Raw genomic sequence first — 23031 nt, 5'->3', positions numbered from 1 at the left:
GCACCTAGCATTCACTGAGGGTGGATGAGAAGAACGCTTTGCAGAGAACTCTATTACCCATTAGGACACACGCACACGGAAACAAGGAAGAGCCTCCCCTTTCATCTCAAGGGGAAGGAGAATGGGCACTGGATGCACCTCCTAAAATGTGGGCGACAGAGCAGACTGTCTGTAGTGGACCACCAGACTCCCAGGGGCTGATAAGGGATTAAGAGACCTGTTACTATTTAGGTGCCTGGGCTTCCAGGAAACCAGACACAAGCCAGAAAGTCAGCTCTCAGCCCCCCAGGAGGTCCTGAAACTTCTCTATTCAGGAACCACAGAACCTGTTTGTGAATTTTATGTCCAGGCTGCAAAAGCAGGAACACAAGCAAATGGGAGACAAAGTTTCAACCTTTTTATTCAAAGCAGCTTCTCACAATGTATAAATACTGCATATTAGCACACATGAAAAATACAACTTCTAAGGCACCCAGAAATGTGTTCATACACGTTACAGGACCATTCACAAAGAGAGTGTACACTTTGCTCTAGACAGTCAGCATTTGATAAATCAGAAGATTATTATCCCTCAGGACTGCACCCAGTTTCAGGAAATATTTACAACATGGTGAGGATGGGTCTGCTGTACCTGCTTTATATCTCTATGAAGTACTCATACTTACAAATGTTCAGAACTAGTTAAAGACTCTCCCATGATAATCTGGCAAAATAAAACGAGTAGCCTAATTTGCAAAGGTCTCCGTGGATTTTGGTGTGTATGCTACACCCATGAACCAACCCGAACACTCTTGGGGTGGGCTGGGTAAGTTTTTGGTAGCCTGCTTCATTATAAGAAGTTTGGTAATAAGCCTTACCAATAGAATAGCACTTTGTCAACATCCATCATTTCTCAACTGGTTAATGGATCAATGATTTCACCATGAATGAGAATGGAGCATCACCTGGTGTGAGAATTGAGGAAAATTCTCCCCTACTCCCTGCCAAACTGGAATTGGAATGGGTTGATGTAGAACTAAAGAGGTGGAAATCTGGCAGTCAGAGGATCCCACTGCTCAGCGCAGACACAGTTGCAAAACTCGTATCAAAGACTCATGTGCAAAAGGAGGCATCTACACTGGTCAGATAAACCCAGAGAAATGCCAGGTTCCCACTTTATATGATATGAATAAAAAGCTTAGGACTATACAGCAGAAACACCACCTGAGACAGTAAGTTTCAGCCTTAGAAACTCCTCTTTCAGAGCCTTCTCAATGTGACAACGAGTCCCTGTGTCTGGCCAGCCGAGGGAGCATGAGGTTGGGGGTGCTGAGTGATTTCAAGCTCGAACTTCTCCATCTGGACGCCCCTAAAATCTATGAAACTCACGCTTTGTTGGAATAATGGAATTCTTTGGTCCTTGGTTTTATGAAAGGCAATATTTTCACAATCCTGTCAACATAGACCTTGGCAAATGACTTCAAGCTGAGACTAATGGCACAGGGACAAATTAAATACTAGATAGAAAACTCTATACCTTCTGACCTTCCCAGAGCCAAATGAATGAGCTCTGGCATGAGGCCAGATGTTGGGCCAGTGAAGTGAGGTCACCCTACAGAGACGTCAGAGCTGAGCCCTAACACCAGACACTGGCTTTCCTGACTTGCCACACGCAATACAAAAATGGGAATCAAATTCACAAATTTCCATCCCAGTGGTTGATAAGATGACCTTATGGACACTTATTAAAGATGGACCAAATGACTTCAGCCATACTGTAACCAGGCACTCGAGATCTTAGATCAAAGGCATTGGTAAGGAAGATCAGTTGGTAACTACTCCATTGTGGCCAACCAAAGGAGTTGTAATTTTTTTAAAACCTAAGGCCAAATTCTAGCTGGTTTTATTAGATTCCCAAACACAATAACCTCACTGTTGATCATCTCTATGCCTGCCTTTTCTCCACTGAGATAGCCCCAGATAGACAGACTCAGCTGATGAGCGGGTTCAGCATTCCAACTGCTTTTGTCCTGTTAAACTCCAGGTTAGTATGGCTTGACACACAGAGTTCACCAAGGGGACACTGAGGACACATGGGAATGCTGATTATGTAAAACCAACTTCAGATTGTCTACACAGTAAGACTCATACATAAACTTTGTTAACATCTCTCAAGGAGCTCTGACCTCAACCAGACTGGACTTCTCAGGTCATCCACAAGGAGCCCTGGGATCCATCACCAGGGTCAGGAGCAGGAAGTGCCATTTGTTCAGAACAAATGATGAACCAGCAGCCCTCCCCATGACCATGTCTAAACCAAGTGAACAGTATGAAAGTGGCTCCAGAAAATCTGTCTTTGGGCCAACCTTATGGCCAAAGACAATCTCCAAAGTATCTATCTGGTCCCTGCCGCCATCAACTTAACCAAACTCTGACCGACAGACTACATTGAGCCTGTCAACATGGAGGAAACAACCCGTATTACCCTTTTATTATTATTTTTGCAGCAATCTTAAGGCTCTGTCCACAAACTCCATCAACTGCCACACTGTGAGAATTTATGGGGAGATCTTAAACTACACACGTAGTTGCAAAGGTTGGAAAGTTTATGATCCTAATGGTAAGGCTTACTCAAAAATTCAATACATTTTCAAATGATACTTCAAACTTAGTTACTTCTAGAAAAAGAAAATGAACCTGCTCTCTAACAGTATAAGAGCAGTAGATTTTAAAAACATAAAGAACAAAACAAAAACATTGGCACCAAACCTGTATGCTAGTTTTTTGAAAGAACAAGTGATATTATGGAAAAGATTGCCTAAAACGCATATCCTAACTTACCACAGAAATATAAAAGTTTATATTTTGAAAATATATACTGTATTAAAGTCTATAAGCATTTCAACCAAAATTTGCAGAAAGAACTAAGCAACACTTATCTACAACAAAAATATACATGCAAGACAACCCTCAAAGATGTATCTACAAAGGCAAAGTGTAGATTTTTTAAGATTTTTACAAAACCATTTACAGAAAATAAAATAAAATACTTAAGAAATCTCATTTAGAGTCTTAAATACTGTGTATATTAGTGAATTAGTCTAGACTAATATATACAACAAATCTAAGTATCTGAATACAGAAACACAGAAGAGGAGTAATTCTGCATTTTAAATATCCACTTAAGAAGATTTGCAGATGTTTCTATTTGTTTCTCTTTGTTAAAAAATTTCCACAGAAACTAGATTGGAAAAATCTCATGAATGTGACTAAATTCAAAATTAAAAAAAGTTTACAAACTTTTTAAAAGTTTTTTTAAAGGTTTTGAAACTAACCATTCATAATGGGAAATGCAATTCAGCATTTAGTCAAGGCTATTTTTAAATGTGGCTATTCAGAGAGAGAGCTGCATTGTTCAAAGTGTATTGTGATTATTATTTTTCCATCCTCATACTAAACTTCAAATGGGGAAAATATATTTTCATGCTTCTGAGAGGCCACTTTCTAGTTTCATGTATACCAAACAAGAGTAATATTTCAAATCAATATTCTACTTCCTTCTCATAGTTACCCCATTTCATTCTTAGTGAGGAATGGTGATGCTTTTTACCTGCAGACCTTATTTCTGAGTGAGAAGAGACACGGGTATAAATAACATCTGTATTATGCCATGACTTCCAGACTTTGAGGAGGTATGAGCATCTTAACAGAAGGTCTGTAGAAAGTCCCCTGGGAACAGGGCTGTTCACTCCAATGGCTCCACTGTAGGACATTGGATATTAGGCATAATCAGGGTTGGGGCGGAGGGGACGGGAGTCTATAGAAGGAGAGGACATCCAGAAGAGAAGTACCCTCAGCCTCCATCCATAGCTGTTCTTCCAATCCCAAAGGAATTCTGGGATGGGGCTGACAATTCCTCAAAGATCTGCCCAGGCTCTAGCGAGAGACAGACATGGAGTAGGGATTTGGGGTGTAGGGAGAAAAGTAGGACAGCAAGTTTCCCATGGAAGGAGAGAGGGCGCTGGGGTACAAGATTTTTAAAATGACACTACCTGGAGAATGCTATTAGGGTAAACCTTAACACAACCATAGGTCTGGTATTTTTCATCCCAGATAGATTTGCTGTAAGTACATGGATTTCCCTTACTTATTGTCAGAAAGTGAAAAATCCAACGGTTCGGTCTATATCGTAGCAAAGAGACTTCACTAACTTTTGCCCAACTGTGGAACTCCATTATTCAGCTGACTTCATCAAACAACCAAAACACAGACTCTTTGAAAACACCTCCTGTTACACCCAGAACCTACCAATTAACAGCATGAATTCCACCTTAGAGATGGTTTCATCTGCCTACCTTAGTCATTACAGATCCACAAACTCTTCAGGGGTTTGAAATTGATGATACCCCAAAGCTAAGACATTTTAGCAAGAAACAAAGGTGGATATTGATCAGAATGAATTTCTAAATATCCCCTTCCATTTCCAATGAGAATCTGGACACTGTTTCTGTAGCTACTGAACATAACTGCACCTGACTGGAATCTGAACAGAAAGCAGGGGACCATTTCTAAAGATGGATCATTTGGGCTTCTGGAGGCAAAAAGACTCAGATTGTACAGCCAACTCAACAGACAAGAATTCTGGCCACTTTCCTGGAAGGCCAAAACCAGCAATTGATGCACATATGGAAGAAATGGTCTCTGAAATCCAAGCTCAGTCATTTGCACAAAGAAAAGTCTCAGGGTGGGCCACATGCTACCAGGTAGGGCCTGTTCCTACCTGTTCCTGATGCCCTAAGAGTAGGAACTAGGTCTATTTGGGGACCATTTAAGCTGAGAGCCCTTTATCTCTTTAAAGACAGAGAGTGAAGAGAAAATCCTGACATGATTTCTCTTAAGGATAAGACTAGAGAACTGGTATTATGTTACCACAGCTACACAAAAAAGGGTCTGATGCAGAGCTATTCCTTTATCCAAAGAAATCCTTCTGTTCTTGTCTCTCTCAGTTTTATTTCTATGTGCTTCATTGCTAGAATGCACCAAACAGTATGAACCTTGAACGGTATTTGGTCCAGGGCAGTATGAAAATAAGATCTGCGTGAATAACAGACATCATAATATATAAACAAAAATAAATAAATAAAATAAATCCGATTAAAGAAAAGAAAACATTTTCCTAGTAGTTCATGTGTTTTTTTGCAAAACTAGCTTTACATATAATATACATAAATTATCAGAATTTCCACTTACATTGTTTTAAAAATATATATTTAACAAAACATTTCTAAATGTACAATATCTGGGTTTGTAAATCACTCAGTTGGGTTTTTAAGACCAAGCCCTAATAGTCACACAGACTGCATCGGAGAGGAGACAGAAGCCTGCTCACGGGTCTGTGAATTTGCTAGGATGGATCATCTACACTCAACCAGAGCAAACCATGCTGGCCTTGTCTCCAAGTCAGAGGCACTGTGTAGACACAGCCTGAGTCAGAAGGATGGGGGAGGCGGTCTCCCTTTCCTGGACCACGATGGTGCATTTCAGCAAGTGGGGAAGGACAACGGGACCTGGCAGAGCCCTGGGAAGGCAGAGCCCTCGAGAGCTCTATGGGGTGGGACATGGGGGAGGCCAAGTGTGCTGTGTTTCCCACCATCACACAAAATCAAACCAATGAAGAACAACCAAAGGACACGAGGAGATGGACACGACCCTAGCTGTAGAGACATCGGGAAGAGCTCCTTGGCCGGGCAGACGCTGGGCTCTGACAGCCGGAACCCAGGCCGAGGTGTAGTCAGGCACCCTTGCACGGGCTTCAGACCTCGTAGATCTTGTCCTGCAGGTAGCTGAACAGAGAGTCCAGGCCTTTGGAGGAGCTCCAGAGCTGCTTGAGCATGACACACTCCTTCTCATTCACGTCCTCCAAGACCGACTTCAGGAAGCTGCGCACCAGGCATTTGGACTCCTCTAACACCTGCAAGGAAATCCACAGGCCTGATTAGCCAGCCCAGGAACTACGCATGCAGTCAGGAGACAACGGGCCACTTTCTGATGTCAACACCAGGATGATTTCTTCCTTTAGCATGGCCCACCATATTCCAGCATTACCTCAGATGGAGTCTTGCAGGGGACTGAAATATTGACTATGTCCACAAGCAGGCTGTGAAGAGTTAACCTCACAATTGGCTTGTTTTGAGAAGTGAGTCTGGCCAAAGCCTATGGGCTAAAGTCAGAATAACTCAAAACCAAATTCTGTTCCCACAATGAAACCTTCTAACTAGTAGGACAATGTTCTAATTATAACCATATATTTTGTCTGTTTTGTTCCTAATTTGAAAATGCTTTGTCTTGTCCTTTAAGAGCTTTGTTTACATTAATTTCCATAGAAACCACACAAATGCACATCCTTGCACATAGCTCACCTTTACCCCAACTGATTACCAATAAAAATCAGTGGCTTGGACTGGACAGCACCTTTGTCAGTTGCACCAGCATTGGTCATCCTGGCACCCCGCTTTCTGTCTCTCTTAGTTCTGTCTTTTAGGTTTTTTCCTCAGGCCTTTGTTGTACACTGGGCAGGAGACTGGAGCCTACTGCAGAGGTTTCCAGTAATGTTTCAAGGGTCCCCAGCAGAGTCCAGCTGGGTAAGATGTTGAGGCCTCCACCCCAGGAAGGCTGGGGGTCCATGGTATCCCAACCACAGAGCCTTGTCTTTTATCCACAGGTGAAATAAACTCAGTGCCATCTTCAATGGGTGTCATCAAAAAGTTTGCAAAGCACTGCTTTAACTTCCCCATGCCATGAATGGATTCATTTTTTGATTTGTTTGGAACAGTGGTGCTAACTCAAGGGCCTTTGGGAACATAGAGGTAATAAAATGAACTAATGGTTTTCTAAGTATACATATGACCTGCCCAACAGCACTGCCCCCTTTAGGCTTAGCAGAAAGAACAGTAATAATAACAGTAATAGTAGTTGTAGTAATGAGTACTAATTGTAGCAATCATTATGCTAGTAACTGTCAGAATATGTAATAGTTATACCAATCCTAGTAATAATAATCACAGTAATGAATAATAATCCTAGCAATCATAGTGATAATCATAAGAATGAAGAATTTCAGCAACCATAGTGATAATAATTGTAGTACCAGGCAATAATAATCATAGTAATTATGGTCATCATCATCATAACTAAGCAATAATCATCACAGAAATAATGGTAATAATCATCACAGTGACAAATAATCATAGTAATCACATTAATACCAATTGTAGTAATGAGCAATAATAATCATAGTAATAAGTAGTAATAGTAGTGGTAACAGTAAAATAATAACAATCTCACTACAATCACCATTAACCAACAAGCTCTTCAAGAAGTCCTTTTCCTGAATTCTTTTATTTCCTGCTCTTACTTTAGAAGTAAGTCCTTTTTATCCCCCATCACAGACGAAGGACCCGGAGGGGTGACATGGCCCAGGCTGCCCCTTGGCTGATTCCCACAGCCATATTGCTGCCTCCCTGCAGTGGAGGCACGGCCGGAAGTGAGACCTTTGAGCAGCCTTCCTCTGGCATCTGCCTGCCACAGCTTCAGTCAAGGCTTAGATCAGTGTCCCAAAATACTTTCAAACAGAAAAAAGCAAAAGGAGCGCTCCAGGTGCTGGAGGCTAGCAGAACCCTACTCCCCAGTGAGAGTTAAGAGCAGAGAGTCCTGGAGGGGAGGCCGAGCCATGAGAAGGAGCTAGAAGGCCTCTCTCCTCCTCCGGGGATTCCAGGACTCCAAGAGGCCATGCACTTCCCTATCCTGGAGTAGAGGCCTTTCTAGGAAACCACCCAGAGCTCCTGGATTTCCCTGTGATGTCCCCAACAGCGGGCCTCTCCTAGGAGGGAGTTCTCTCAACTGTCCTTCCAGCAGCTGCTTCCCCTGCAGCCCGGGCTCCTCCCACCTTCGTCCAAGGCCTCCCTGCCCATCTGGTGCTCTGTGCCAGCTGGCACGGGTGGCTGCCTGTGCTCACCGTGACCCTCCTGGCTCCTGCTCACAACAAGCTGTGTTCTCCACTCAGATTTCTGCCTGTCCCTCTGTGAGAATGTCCTGGGGTGATGAATCAAACCCAGTGAGGTTTCTTAGGATGCAGGATTTTCCAAGCTAAAACCAAGAGAATCTGTGGCAAAGTGGGACAAATTGGTCATGCTAATTGTTAGGAAGGGGAAAGCGAATCCATACAAGATCAGCAAGGGTGTGGCTGTTAACCTGGCATGGAGACCATCATTACTGCTACTATTCAGCTCTCAGGGAGTGGTGAGCACCCAGCAGGTGCCCAATAAGTACTGATTAGGCCAATCAGGAGAATCACAGCAACTGGGTGGGTGCAGGCAGAAGGAGAAGGAAGACAGGTCATGGGTCTGGTGCTACCAGCCCCAACCACGGGCCCTCAGTTTAGGATGCACAGAGTCTTGGGACCTCGGCTCTGGAGCCGGCCCTTGGCTCTAGCACCAGCCTTCCCTCCCCCTTCCCACAGGACATTCCCCTCCTGTGCTCATGGTGATGGCCACGAGATAAAATCAACACTTAATGAAAAACTGGTGCCTCTGCAGAGGTGTTATTCATCTATTTTTCAGTGCATCTTCAGAGTCAAACAGCAATCGTTAGATGTGCCAGGCACTCAGTGGGCAGAAGAAATGAAATTCAGAGACAATGTGTCCTGGTCCGGTCACGCCTGGTCCCTGGCCTTATCCACTATCTGCCCAGGCTTCTCATTCCTCTGGGAAGACAGAAGACGGGGAATAGGAACAGGGAGATCGATCTTTTGCAAATGGAAAGGACACCAAGAGAACGAGAGGGAGAGGGAGGGGACGTAACAAGAATTCAGATGTGTCTGGCACGTGTACCAACTCCTACGAAGAATGGAATCATTACGGATGTGAACATGCAGTGATAAAAATTACAGACACACACACACACACACACACACACACACACACACACACAGAAGAAAGCTGTAGACGTTTTGTGCTTTTGTGTGTTCCGGACTTTCTCTTAAAGCAGTGCACGCTACCCCAGGCTGTGAGCTATGAACCTGTCCTGTGAGGCTCTTCTACCTGGGCGTGGAGGAGAACACACACGAATACGGGGCCTCCATCCCTTACCTAAGTGCGCACCAGGAGCCAGCATCGGTGGCCTCTCAGGGCCTCTCCCCCACGCCCTGCCTGGCCTCCAGCCCATCAGTCAGTCCCGTGGGCCTGGGTGTCCTCATCTGTAGGGTCGGTCTGTTGTAAGGAAGGACCGGCACAGGGACACATGGGAACTCACCACGGCGCTGCATGACGCCATCTCCTTGACACGCAGCATGACCTCCTGGCTGAACGTGGTGGGCCAGAAGACCTGGGACACCAGGCCCCTGCTGCACGCCTCCTGGGCGGTGAGCTTCCGCCCGCAGAACAGCATCTCGTTGGCCTGAAAGAGCAAAGGCAGGGAAGGGCTGAGGGTGTGGAGATCTGCCTGTGTCCCTCAGGGAGTGCCAGGCCAGCTGGGCACAACTGTCCCTGCTCCACAGGGCAGGATTCTCAGCCTGGGTTTGGAGATATTGCAAGCAAACTGCACGGGAATGTTGGTCTCTGCGTTCATTTTACCAAGCAGAGGGGCCACTGCTTTCATTATGTTCTTGAAAGAAGCCACAGATGTGCTGTGGCCTTGTCTGTCCAATACTGCTCCCACTTCCGGTGGCAGACAAAGGGTGGGCACCAAGGGTGGGCACATGCCAGTGCTGGGGTCCCAGCGTGACAATGGTCTAGGGATGAAGAGATGATCTAGGTTACACAACAAAGATCTCCTGAGAGGTTCCCACCCACAGATGATGGGGAAGAGAAGGAGAGGGAGAAAGGGAGGGAAGGAAAGAGAGAGAGAAAGAGAGAAGGGAAAGTGTTAGAGTTCCTGGACCCCAACTGAAAAGTTAAGGAACAATTAAGTTCATTTTTTTCTGATATGTTTGTTTTTTTAATTAAGCTTGGGAAGCTGAGGCAGGAGAATTACAAGTCTGAGCCCACCATGGGCAACTTGGCAAGGTCCTTTCTCAAAATAACAGAAGGACTGGGGTGGAGCTCAGTGTAAAGGCTCTGGGTTCAATCCCAGGACTACAACATTATTAATGAATGAATGAACCTAATTAAAGTGTTTCTATTGCAGACAGAGCAAATATGGAAACACCAAGGCAGAAAGAGGCATCGCATCTCTCCAGCAGCCTAGGGCTGGCGGCACTGAAGGGCAGAAAGAGGCCCCTCAGGTTCTCCTCACCTGGCTGCCTCTACCCCACTCCCCAGAGGATTCCCTGTGCTCTGCAGTTCACGCTGCTACACGAGGTGCTATGGTTTGCATCACAAGTGTTCCCTAAAGGCCTGTGTGTGCAAGTCTTGGTTCCCAGCTTGGTGCCGTGGGAAGGGGTGGAGGTTTTCAGGTCCCTGGGGGTCTGACCTCCAAGGGAATTATGGGACCGTGGTCTCCTAACCCTCTCCCTGCCCTGCCTTTCATTTCCTGGCCACCATGAGGTGAGAAGTTTTCTTCACCACACATCGCCGTCATGAGGTGCTGCTGCCTTGCCACAGGCCCAGAAGCAACGGGGCTCACAGACTATGGACTGGAACCACCACAATTGTGAGCCCAAATAATCCTTCCCTCAAGTGTTTTGTTACAGCAACAGAAAGCTGACTAAGATACACAGACTGGGAAGAGCCATGGAAGAGGTTGTAGGCACAGACAGAGCTGGAGGCAGGAACCAGGAGAAGTTGAGGTGACTCCCATGCCGATTAGGGCACTAGGCTGTGACAGGGTCTGCATCTCCGTTGGGATGAACCACACTCCTTCCCCTGGCAGTCAGCACCTCCCCTGAGTCTCTGGCCTCTGCATCCCACCCCTTCCTTTGCGCTGGCTGTCCCTGGTGAGTCACGATGACCCAGGAGACAGTCTTCTGGCCAGAGCGGAGAAGAGCGTCAGGCTGGTCATCTCTAGCATGTGCCTGGGTGGAGGTCCGAAGACAAGTGGGGGTCAGGACAATTGTCCAGAAACTCCTCAGTCTCGGCCTCAGTGGCGGGAGCCTCACAGAATCAGTCAGCAAGAGCACTTCTCCGTCAGCAACGTTCGTGCAGGTTCAGAAATGGTGGACTAAGAGGGTGGTGGGCGGAGATCACACTGTACATCCTTAATATTTCTGTGTCAGCCACTTCTGTGCTGGAGGTCACTGAGAACAGAACGGCATCTCCCCACCCTCACAGAAGGCTCAAGGCTCCTTGGCAAAAGCAGGTGTTACCTAGAATCCCAAGAACAGGACTCTGGGGTGACCGGGTGAGGGCAGGGTGCCACTGGTGAGGACCAATAAAATGAACAACCTACTCTAGGGCTAAGAAAATAACAAAACAGAGTTGGTCACTAAAGCACAACTCTGGGCAAGTCACTTAACCTCATGAAGCTTCCATTTCCTCCAAGAAGAGAGAATTTTCTCCACTGGAGAGGCCTGAGGACAGCACTGAGCCCCCAGTGCAGGCAGGATGAACCGAGGGGGCAACTGCAATGCGAACGGGGATGGGAGCGCGGTGGCTGGCTACTGTTACCGTCAGCCTTGCCAGTTTAAAAAGGAGCAAAAAGGACACTGAGGAAGCAGAAGGGATAGTGCTTGTCAGCCCCTCTCACCAAAAGGGGTGGGGACCAAAGCAAGATTTTCAGGGCATTATGATTTCGATCTAAAATGTCCCCCTCAAGTCCCTGGGTGTGGAAGGAACTGGATTATGGGGCCAATATACTTATGTGCAGATTTCTCCACTGATTAGCTCAGCAGCTGAGTGAGTTTCAGGGGGTGGGTCCTGGTTGGAGGTAGGTCACTGGTGGTATGGCCTAAAAAGGTATATTCTTCTCCCTGAGGCCCTCGCCCTGCCTTTCTCTTTCTGTTTCTTGGCCACCGCAAGTTGAGCACCTTTTCCTCCCCCATGTCCCTCTGCCATCAGATTTCTGCCTCAGAACCAGCTGATCCTGGACTGAAACCATGAACCAAAACAAACCTCTCTTCCTTTAAGTTGCATGTATTAGGTATTTTGCCTCAGTTATGGGAAAGTGGCTAAGGCAAGGGGTGACAAAGGAAGCCCACAGCCCCGCACTGGTGAAATCACAGAGATGGAAATGCAAAGGGACAGAAGAAAGAAAGCAAAAGTGTGAAACCCCTGACCTCCCTCAGCAAAGGGGCTCCAGAGCTCTGGCTAGATGCAAGGGACCACGGAACCCAGAGTGTGCCTTCAGTTCAACGGGTGGGAGTCCTGGCAAAGGTGGCCCTCACCTTCCAATGGAGTGGAGAAGTTAAGAAGGCCCTGGAGTCCATTCCAAACAGGAACAGCTCCCCATAGGTGTGTAGGACAATGGAACAGAGGGCTGTGGAGCTCGGGCCCCTCACAGGTTCTCAGCAAGGCCTGGAGGGCGGGGCTGGCTGCCTGCCTCTGCAGGGGTCACAGAAGCCCAATCATCAGGCAGGGGACCTCCTGAGTTCCTGGGATGAGGACTCGCCCATTAGAGGTGAGGCCAGTCTGTGGCTCATGTCAGCAGGGGCTGGTCTGGGCACTTGCAGGGAGAATCTGTGAGCCCTGACAGGATGCCAGGATGCAACACAAAGCCACCTCCAACACATATTCATGCAGCTTCACTTCCTGAACCCTTCCTGGCCCGACAGTGCTGCTCTCGGGCTCACTCCTCAGAGCTGGGGGTTGGTGTAGAGCATGCTGGGTTAAGGGCGCAGACTGGGACCAGACACTCGGTGTCCCAGTCCCACAGCTGCCATTCCACTGGGTGACTTCAATGGCTCCTCAGCCTCCCTGACCCTCCATCTCTGCATCTGTCCAGCAGGAGTAACAACTGTCCCCCTTGCCAGGCTGGGCCCAGCCCTGGGATATAGTCGTTTTTTTCTACATATGCTACCAGCACTACACACCCTGCTCACATTTTCTGTGGTGCAGACTGACCACAGCTTCCTTTGGGCACCATCTCTGTCCCTGCCCAACTTGGCACTGTGGCAATTCCTTAGCTCCTCTGAGTTTAATTCGCCATCTGTAAGATGGGGATATCAACGGATTCTGCACAGATAGAGGCTACATGTCTGGACCACACTTCCCAGCCTCCTCTGCAGGTGGGTGTGGCCACACAATAGAGTCTCAGCCAAGGATGTTCGAGTGCAATGAAGATGCCCCAAAGGCCTGGCCCATAGAGACCTCCTGGGTGGTCCTGTGGGTTCTCTCTTTTCCCCTTCAGCTAGAAGGAAAGGTAGGTCTGCCAGATGAAAGACAGCTGGTCACCATGGGCAAAAGCAAATGTTGTACAGACTCCTGAGATTGTAGGGTGCTGGTGACAGAACACAGCTCACCCCAGGGCACGGCCTTACTGGACAGCAGGAGGAATGAATGGATGACGTGTGTGCACTGCCTGGCACGCAGGAGGTGTTCAATAAGTGGACATCATTGTCTTCCTAGGTTCTGCTGGTCCATCCAGCTTGGAGGCCGACACCAGCCCAGCCTCAGCCCTAGCTCCTCTGGGGCAGCTGAGGAAGCTGAGACAGATTCTGCTTGCTGACAGCCTGGGTTTCTATCCAGATGAAGCCATATTCTAAACCCAGGACAAGACCCAAATGCATGGGGAAAGGGAGGCTTACCAGTGCCACACCCAGGATCTGGGGGAAGGTGTAGGAGGAGCAGCCAGCAGGTGTGAGGCGGATGGTGGCATAGGGCGTCTGAAACCAGGCCTTCTCACTGGCCCACACGATGTCACAGAGGGGCAGAATGGAAGCGCCCAGGCCCAGGGCTGGCCCATTGATGGCCACCACGATGGGCTTCTTGAACTGGATGAAGGCCTTCACGAAGTCCCTGGAGGAGAGAGAAGACTCTTTAACAGGTAACCTCAGCTTGTACAGCCCCACTGGATGCCTTCTGATTCTCTCAGGTGCTATCATTCTGGTAGTCAGAGGCGAGCAGGGGCCAGGCAGGGGCTTCATTCACCCTGGCATAGTGTCACCAGACTGCCAGACCTTCAGAGGAGGCTGATGGTGGCTCAGTGTTCCTGGCCCAGCTCATGTGTGATGTTCCAGCATGGCTCCCATCACTTTGCTCTTAACTGCCATGAGTTGGACAGTCAATTATCTGGGCACCCTAGATACTGACGAAGTTGTCTATGTGGAAGGAGGACAAGTGCAACGTTAAAGTTCCAGACCAGAAATAGTAAGAAAAAGAGGGTGTTCCAGAGAGACAAATTCCAAGTCAGAGAGAAAATGGTCTAACATCCCTGGCCCAAGGCAGAATAGGGTGGCTTCAGGGAATATAAATTCCTCATGCTTAGAGGAATTCCACCTTTAGATGAATGATCACTTTGGGTGACGGTAAAGAGGAAATTCAAGTTTCAGATGATGAACATAGGTAGGGTCTGGTGACTTAACAAGATTTCTTTCAAGGCTGAGATAGTCTCATTCTCAATTATTTACAGGGATGTCAGCATCACCAAGGGTAGACCCCTAATGCAGATGAGGGTCGACAAGTCAAGATGGCTTTGATTAAAACTGGGGAAGGATGCTGGGCTCCCCTGCAGCATTATGCTCATACAATTGTGAGTACAGGATGGAGCAATATTGCCTCTCCAGACCTTCTGCTGGCATGCATCCTTCCCTATGCAGCAGAGCTAACAGCAGTGACCTCTACTTCCCCTACCTTGGAATGTTTTCTACCTTTCCCTTAGTTGCTATATGAGATCTATAAAATTTTAATATTCATCTGCTTATAGAGGAAAGATTCAAGATGCCTAGTAAAGCCACAATCCTTCATTAGTCTCGGATGGAAGATTGAAAGCTACCAAGAACTTACTAGAATAAAATCCAGATGACCTTGGTCTCCCTTGGGTTGTGTCTCTAGACTTCTCTGACATTACTCTTAACCCTGCTCACTGTGGATGAGCCAACAGGTCTCTGAGAGTTTTAGGAAATGCTACTCTCCCAATTACTCTACTAATAATGTGCTTACTTTTGAATCCTTCTTTCCTTTTAGCTCCTTATGGACACCCATAGGTCTGCCAGGGGCACTGCTCAGCTTCTATCAATACTGAAATTAGTGCTCTTGAAAAAACACAAGTCTCCCAGGAGTATCACAAGGATTGTGTCAACAACAAGCCAGCTCTTCACCAAGCCCATTTTCCCTTTGATCTTCTTTTTGAGTCTACAAAGAGGCCACATTTCTCAGCCGCCATTATAGCTGGGTTTGCCCAAGTCACCAAGTTCTGCCCAACAGAATGTTCCTGGAAATCACTTGCACCACTTCCAGGTACACACAAGCTCCCACCTTGTAGTCTTCCAAGACAAGTCACCTAGATGGGCATGGTGGTTGGGGAAGACATTGGAGGAGACCCAGGATGGAAGGGTCTGGGTTCCCAAGTTACCACTCAGGAAAACCATGGCAAGACAGGTAACACCTGTTTTAGGTTTACAAATATGAGCAGTAAATTTCTATCACAGTTGAGTCATTATGTTTGGGGCTTATTTGTTATAGCAGCTAATACATACTAATACAAACATCAAGCTGATTTACCCATTCTCAATTGATACTGTTCCTCCCTCTAAGTCTTATAAGAAATGTGGCTATCATAGTAATATACTGGCATCAAAGTTACTGTGAGAAACCTGCTTTATATTCTGCTAAGTCAGGGTCATCTTAAGACCTATGGAAGTCATCATAAAGGTACACAGCACTGACCCAGGCTTGAGCTATGACGCTGCCTGAGATGATGGAGTGAATGTGGTCACTGCTGCACCCCCTGCAGGTGACCCTAAAATGACCCTGCTTCAAGAGGGGGTGAGGCACCATGATGCTCTGAGGCTAGTCTCCCACCGGCCACCTTGCTTCACCTCCTGACCTCATGGTTAGGTTTTAGGTTAGGTTGCTCACTTGTTTCTCACCAGTGCAACTGGAGTCTGTGAGAAATATGGGGCTTCATTGCAGGATCCTTGGAAGCCCACTGTTTGGGTGATTTTCATCTGACATCTCATTCCCAGGGAATCTTTATGTGATTCCAGAACTGTGGATCTCAGACTTGGGAAAGACTTTAAGACTCATCCAGCCAAATTTTCCTCGTGGTACCCAATTCCCTCCATAACCTCCTCAGGATGCACCATCCCATCTTTGTTGAACGTTCTCAGTGACAAAGCCCATAATTACCCAGAGTCTCCCGCTCTGGGTCCCCTGTGAGCCTCCCTGATGCTCTCATTAGCTGACGCTGTCAGCCCTTCATGAATCGCTGCAGCCTTCACCCCCTTCCCAGCCTTCCACATCAGGATCCCCCAGCCTTCCACTCTGTGACTTCCAGCCTGAGCTCTGTGCAAGGGCAGCAGGGACCCCAAGGAAGGCGAAAAGGCTCCAGCATGCAGAGCTCCGGATATCCCCCTCCAAGCCCCTCCTGTTCATCCCAACCTGCCTTTCATTTCCTTTATATCAAAATGTGAGGTGAAGACCCCCTCCCATCCTTTTCCTTTCACCTCAGGCGGCAGATCTCTATCACAGGGCCCCCCAGGGATGGGGATAGGGGAGCCAGACAGCAAGCAGGATATTGCATTACAGACCTGTGGCTCCAATATCTGATCTGACAGCAGTGCGAGCCGCGCTCAGGAGACGGGTGCTGTGTTCCCTGGCATCCATGGCCACGGGGCTGGCGCGGCCTTTGCAGCTTCCTCTGCCTCACCCCAAGCTTCCGCCTGACCACGCTGCTAGAACGCTCTGATGTGGCACAAGAGCGGGAACTTCAGAGTCAGAAAGACTTGAGGCCAAGTATGTCCTTCTCTAGCGGTCAGAACAAGCTGCCCAGGCTCAGGGGCCTCGTTTTCTCCCTCTGAACTGGAAATGCCATCGGACGCCTCCCATAGGGCTGAGTGAGAAATGAATGAGACAGTCCACGCAGGCTCACAGCACAGTGCCCGCCACACAAGGAGCACTTGATCCGGGCTGCTAGTACATATTACGGGCTGCGCCAGGGAGGGGCCAGATAGCTTTCATTTAACTTTGAATGTGCTCAAGATCTGTTCTCCCAGCATAAGGGAGACTCCTGCTCGTGGGCAGGCCTGGATTTCACTTGGAGCACTTGGCATTTCTACTGTGACCCAATTACCTATTCCCTTGAAGCAGAGCCATGGAGGGCACCCTCCCATTGCCAAGGCTAAGAGCCAAGTCAGCCAGACCAGGGACTCTGAGCACCAGATAAATACACACAGAGACTGTCCCCCACCCCCCTCCAAAGTCTCCAGGGGCCCACTCTACCATCAGACTCAGCTTAGCTGGAAGCCTCCTGGCTGGAAGTGGCAGCAGGCACAACAATACTTCTGGACCCTGACTGTAAGAGGTTAGTATATGCCAGGAATAGCCCATGTCAGGTCATCTAAGTACTCTTTATCCTAGCAACCACCAGTGAGGCCAGGACCACCCTTTTGATGGTTCCCATCTTGGTGATGAGCCAACAGGCTCAGTGAGATGTGTTATGTGCCCGAGGCTGCACCACTGGCAGGACAAGGTGGGCTTGAGCTCAGGCAGGAGGTCCAGAGGTCTTCCTGAGCACCACACTTAACAAACCATCATGCCACCTACGCCAGTTTTAGGTGAGGAGAACCTCTCTTTCAGGATGGGTCCTGGATAGCAGCCATAGAACATTCTTTGCCAAATGCAGGACTGTGACATCAGACCCACAACTCCCGGAAGGCTCTGAGGAAACATTCCAGAGTTGGGTGAGCTGGAGACTCCTTATCAGAGTCTGATGATCTCTCTGACCCGAGGGCCCCTGTGTGGCCACCATCTGCACCTCTATCTATCCTCCCCTTGCCCTCCTATTCCTCAGTCCTCTTCACCCTCTTCTCCTTATAGCCACCTTTTGTCTCTTGCACACAAACACAGGTCTTTCTGTCCCTCTTGTTGCATGCTGGGCCCATCATGCAAAAGCTCCTGGCTGACACCAGGCAGGTGCTCTTCACCCTGGCTACACATCAGAACCACGAGGGAATTCTGCAAGAGCAGATGTGCTCCCCCGTCCCAGATGGACTTGCTCGGGATCTCCCAGGGGTGCTGCCAGGCCTCCGGGTCTGCGAAACACTCCCTTGTGCCTCTCTGTGCTATTGGAGCTGGAAACAGCAGCCCAGGGGACATCCCCTTTCCCACTCCCATGTCCCTGCCAGCCCATAAATTAGCGATTTCCACTCCCTTTGAAAGATGGGAAGATGCCCCTCTGCCTTCACACCCTCTGCTCTGCCTGAGCACACCTGCCCGCCGAGGTGGCAAAGGTCTGACTTCCACTGGCTGCATCTCCCTGGAGGTAGGAATAATGCCTGTGGGAGCTCCTCAGATGTGGAGCCTCTGCTTTGGCATTCCCTGGTTTATTCCACCGGACAAGTGAGAAGCCACGTGGGTCTGAGGTCCCATCCAAGTCTCCACTCCAGCTTCATGCAGCTAATCTTTTCCTCTCTGCCTGCCCCTGACATTTCTTTCTCCCCTGATTTGGTTCCCAAGACTCTAGAGGGACATAGCTATTGCTCTCATAACCCCAACAGATAGAAGCTGCAGGGGATAAAGCTGTGCTAGACCTCAGATAGGGACAGGCTAGGGGGGACACTGAGGCTCTTGCTGGCTGTGAAAAGCTTCGAGAATGAACCAGGAGCTGGGGGCTCAGGTCCCATTTCCCCAGTGCCCCAGCTGCAGGTCCTTATTCCTACATGCCCTGGCACTGCCCGCCCCACCATGCTGGACAAGCCCGCCCATGACAGACTGGGAGCAACGTTACCCACAGCTGTCAGACACTATCTCTTAACAGATCTCACCCAGCAGACCCCAGCATGACCCACCAGGAGTGGCCCTTTAGGGTTCCAGGACAAAGGCCATGATGAACCCTGCCTGAGAGGGGAGCCCAGGGTGCTGGGGCTTTCTGAGCTGCTAACACTTCCCTTCAGGTCTGCGGTGGTTTCCCAGGGCTGCTGTCACGATGACCACAGACAGGGTGGCTCAAAACAACAGAAGCTGAATCTCCCATCAGTCTGGAGGGCAGAAGTTCAAAGTCCAGGTATGGGACCCCGGCTCCTTGAGGGATCAGGAGGACTGGAGGCTCCAGGGTGAGCTCCAGGCTCTCTCCAGCTCCTGGTGGTGCCAGACGTGCTCCTGGGGTGGCAGCTGCCTCCCTCCAGTGCCTGCCTCTATGTCATGTCGCCTTCTCCTGGCTCTGTGTCTGAGAGGGCCACTCCCTTTGGGTCTGAACCCCACTAACCCAAGATGATCTCGTCTCGGAATTTTAAACATAACTAGTCTGCAACGATCCTTTTTCCAAATAAGGTCACATTCATGGGTTCCAGAGATTAGGACGCGGGCATATCTTTTGGGATGCATGCTAATGCAGAGGTTTGCATGCTAATGAACTGTGGGTGTGAGGAATGGAAACCAGGGGTTATGTCACATGGGCTTCTCTGGGTTCTGGAAACCCCGATGAAGACCAGAAACTTATAAAGGAGATAAGCAAAGTTTCCCGTGAGTCACGGAGATGGGCACTCACTTCCTCGGGGTGGGTCCTGATGGCCCCAGGAATGAGGAAGGAAGAATGCTGGGGGTCCTGCCGCTCCTCTCAACTCCTGAGAAGCCAGAGAAAACACAGCCAAGACCAAGCAGAGAGTAAACAGCCATGGACATGTCCAGGACTGGGCTGCGCCTGGCACTGGTGTAAAACCTGAGTGACTTTGCAGTGACCAGGCTCTTCTGGCCCTCCGGAAACCACCCTGCCCCGCTCTGAAGAGGGACCAGAATCCCACACACAAGAATGTCCTAATGTCACATCGTGGACACTGCAACCCTTAAAGCCCCCACAGCCATGTAGAAACCAGCCTGTGTGAGGCAGCCTCACAGCAGTGAGACTGGAGGTCCTAGAAAACCCCAACATGCAAACTGGGGCTCCATGACACCATGGGGAGTAAGCCCTCCCTCTCATGAGACCAGGCACCCCTGCCTGTTTCCCTAAGTGAGGCAGAGCAGTGAGTGTATTCACCCTTCCTGAGGCAGACAGAGCAACAGCCGTCAACCAGCTAAACAGCCCTGGATGGAAATCACCCTCATTTACTTTTAATACATTTATAAAGAATAGGGAAATAATTACCCTGTGTCCCAAAAGGAATACTGATTGTTGGCACTGGATGTCACCTTCAGGACCCTCACTTTTGCCCCAAAGGCAGGAAAAGAGGGACTAATACTCCCACCCCGAAAGGTCCACAAATGCACAGCTGCCCAGGGCACCCCCAGCCCCTCACCACTGTTGAGTCATATTAGATCCAAGACGGAAATCTCAGGGCCACCAGAGACTTCCACTGCCAGGCAGAGGCAGGAGTGTGGTGTGTAATACTAATACGGGCATCACCAGACCCAGGCCTTAATAGAGGGGGAAAAAAATCCTTTATCAATCAAAAGAATGAAAGGGAAATCAAACCTAGAGAGCAAAGCATCCCTAATTTTGGCAAGATCAGAGTTGTAGGTATAATACAAGATTCTGGATCTAAAACTCAAATTTTTAAATAAACAGCCAATAATCTTTAAATATAAGTATGTCCCAAATATTGCATGGGACATACTTATGCTAAAAATAAAATTATTTTGTTGTGTGATGTTCAAATGTAACAGCAGCTTGCATTTTTATTTGCTAAGCTTAGTAATCCTAGGCAGGGCTCCAGCGCGTCCGACTGGAAGGAGCAGGCTCACCTGATGGCTTCCGCAATCCGAGTGCTCTCCTTTCGCCGGTCACTGGACAGCCGGCCAATCAGGTAGGAGTAGTCCAGACCGCTGCAGAACACGCTCCCCACGGCGCTGAGCAGCAGCAGCTTGCTGTCATCTGTGGCTGCATTGCACAGTGCTCGCCGGACCTCCTTCATGATCTGCAGGCAGGGATGAGAAGAAGGGATGCAGTGGCCATTGGTGAGCCAGCCAGGAGCCTGCCCCAGAGGCTAGAGGTGGGCAGATCTGCTTCTGCCTGGGCAAGGATCCTCCTCCACACACAAGCACACGCCCAGACTAAGGGTAGAAATGCTTATGGAAACCAAAGCCATCCAGCACCATCCCCAGAGCTGGCAGAGGAGTTAACAAGGAGGTCTGTTGGACACTGGCTCAGACCCAGGAGCCTGCCTGCGAATCAGTCAATCCCTGTATGGCTCTGCAAATCCTCTTCTGGCACTTGCTTGTTCAGCCCTTTACACACTGTGGGAAAATAGACCTGCGCACAGGCCAAGTGAGGTGCATATGCCCCCTCTAGATGGCTCAGCTCAGACACTCGCATGGCTTGTGGTGGCTCATGGTAAGGGGGCTTTGACACCAGAGCTGGACCTGGGTCCAAAGTCTGGTGTTAGAAGCCCCTGGCCCACTTTCTGGCCCTGCTACTTCCTCGTTCTAGGACCTGAGACACACTGGTCTCACCTGGTTCATCCTTTATAAGTGAGGGATCACACCACCCACTTTCAGGGACTATGGGGAAGAATAAAGAAAAGGAAAGAGAATGCTGTGTCCACCCATAGGCTCATATTCCCGGCAGGTGCAATGAATTCTAGACGAAGAGCATTTTATTCCTTCTCTTTGTGCTATGGAAGAGGACATTTTACTTGTCTGTCCCCTGGTAGACTTCTGAGTTACACTGCCATATACAAGAGAAATCTCCAAGTTAAAAAACTGACATGGAAATTGGACATAGGCTAGTGATATCCCTGAGGTATCTCATGGAAATGAATATAAAAGTACTCTGGAGAAAAACTGCAACTAAGACCGCATGAGAATTACACAAGGAAATAAATTCTTGTTGAAAGTGAGCTCACAATGACAAATTACAAAACACCTGAGGAAATACAAGTCAGCATACTCAATACACAGGAGGATTATATAACAACTTTAAGTACTACTGGTCTAAGAGACTAGAACCTAAAAATATTTCTAAGAAGCAAGGAGAGGAGAGGAGACGTATGAACAATAAAGAAAGAACAGAAGAGTAGAGGAAAATAGATATAAGGGGAAAATGATTATAAGGACAAACAAAATCATGGATACCTGCAGATTAAATCTAGCTAAAGGGAGAGTAAATGAACTGAAAGACCTGAAGTGACTGCCTTTAATGGAGAACACAGAAATAGATGGAAATATGAATGAGGGGTAAAGATAACAGTGACAGGAAGGTTTAAGACAGGTGCTCAAGGTTCTCTTCGGAGGTCAGAGAGAAGAGGGAGGCAGGACCTAAAGAGATAAGAAGATGAGAATGTGGGTAGCAGAGCTGCATTCCTATGCAGGGGCCTTGGAGAATCTGGCTCCTTGCTTTTCCCAATTTCTCAAGGCACCTGCATGTCTGGGCTCGTGGCCCCTCCCTCCACCTTCAAAGCCACCCATGGTCAGCTTCTCACTTCACATCACACAAACACCAAGGCTTCCACCTCCTTCTTCTATACTTCAGAACTGTCTGATGACACTGGGCCCATCCACCGAGTCCAGGATAATCTTTTCATCTTGAAGTCACTCGTTAGCACCTTCAGCAGCCTAATTTCCTGCCATGAAACCTAATGTAGTCATAGGTTCTGGCATCTGATGGAGAGAATCCACTTTCCCTTCAACTTCCGGCTTCAGATTTGCCATGGATCTGGAGCCAGACAACCAAGTTCATTCAACCTGGGTACAAGAAGTAGAACCAGCCTAAGTGCCCATTAACAGGTGAATGGATAAAGAAAATGTGATATCCATATTATATAATGAAGTATACATTATACAATTCAGCTGTAAGACTTACAAAATTTAGCTTTAAAAAGAACAAAATATGTCATTTACAGGAAAGTGGATGGAAGTGGAGATGATGATGTTAAGCAAAATAAGTCAGACTCAGAAGTTCTGACAATTATCACATATTCTCCATAATAAATAAGAAAGATGACAAGAAAGCAGAAGGGAGATTATTATTAAACAAGAGGAAGGGAATGAGGGGATTGAAAGGGAGATTAATGGGGGTGAATATGATCAAAAT

General features: G+C 48.2%; 1 protein-coding gene across 1 annotated transcript in view; it reads right to left on the bottom strand.

The window, feature by feature from the left end:
- Window positions 1-375: 375 nt before the first annotated feature.
- Cdyl2 (chromodomain Y like 2) overlaps window positions 376-23031 on the bottom strand; it is a 170450-nt gene continuing 147794 nt past the window's right edge. The window contains exons 4-7 of the mRNA XM_087204016.1: window positions 20745-20917; window positions 13655-13865; window positions 9289-9432; window positions 376-5950 (exon numbers count right to left, since the gene is read on the bottom strand). Of these exons, the coding sequence (XP_087060142.1) occupies window positions 5792-5950; window positions 9289-9432; window positions 13655-13865; window positions 20745-20917 (687 nt within the window). The 3' untranslated portion in view covers window positions 376-5791. The remainder of the gene's footprint in view (window positions 5951-9288; window positions 9433-13654; window positions 13866-20744; window positions 20918-23031) is intronic.

This window comes from Heterocephalus glaber, unplaced genomic scaffold, assembly GCF_053883595.1.
Source record: "Heterocephalus glaber isolate CG9 unplaced genomic scaffold, H.glaber_assembly_v1.0 deba00000071, whole genome shotgun sequence".
Lineage (NCBI taxonomy): Eukaryota > Metazoa > Chordata > Mammalia > Rodentia > Bathyergidae > Heterocephalus > Heterocephalus glaber.
This window is presented reverse-complemented; position numbering and strand designations above follow the sequence as displayed.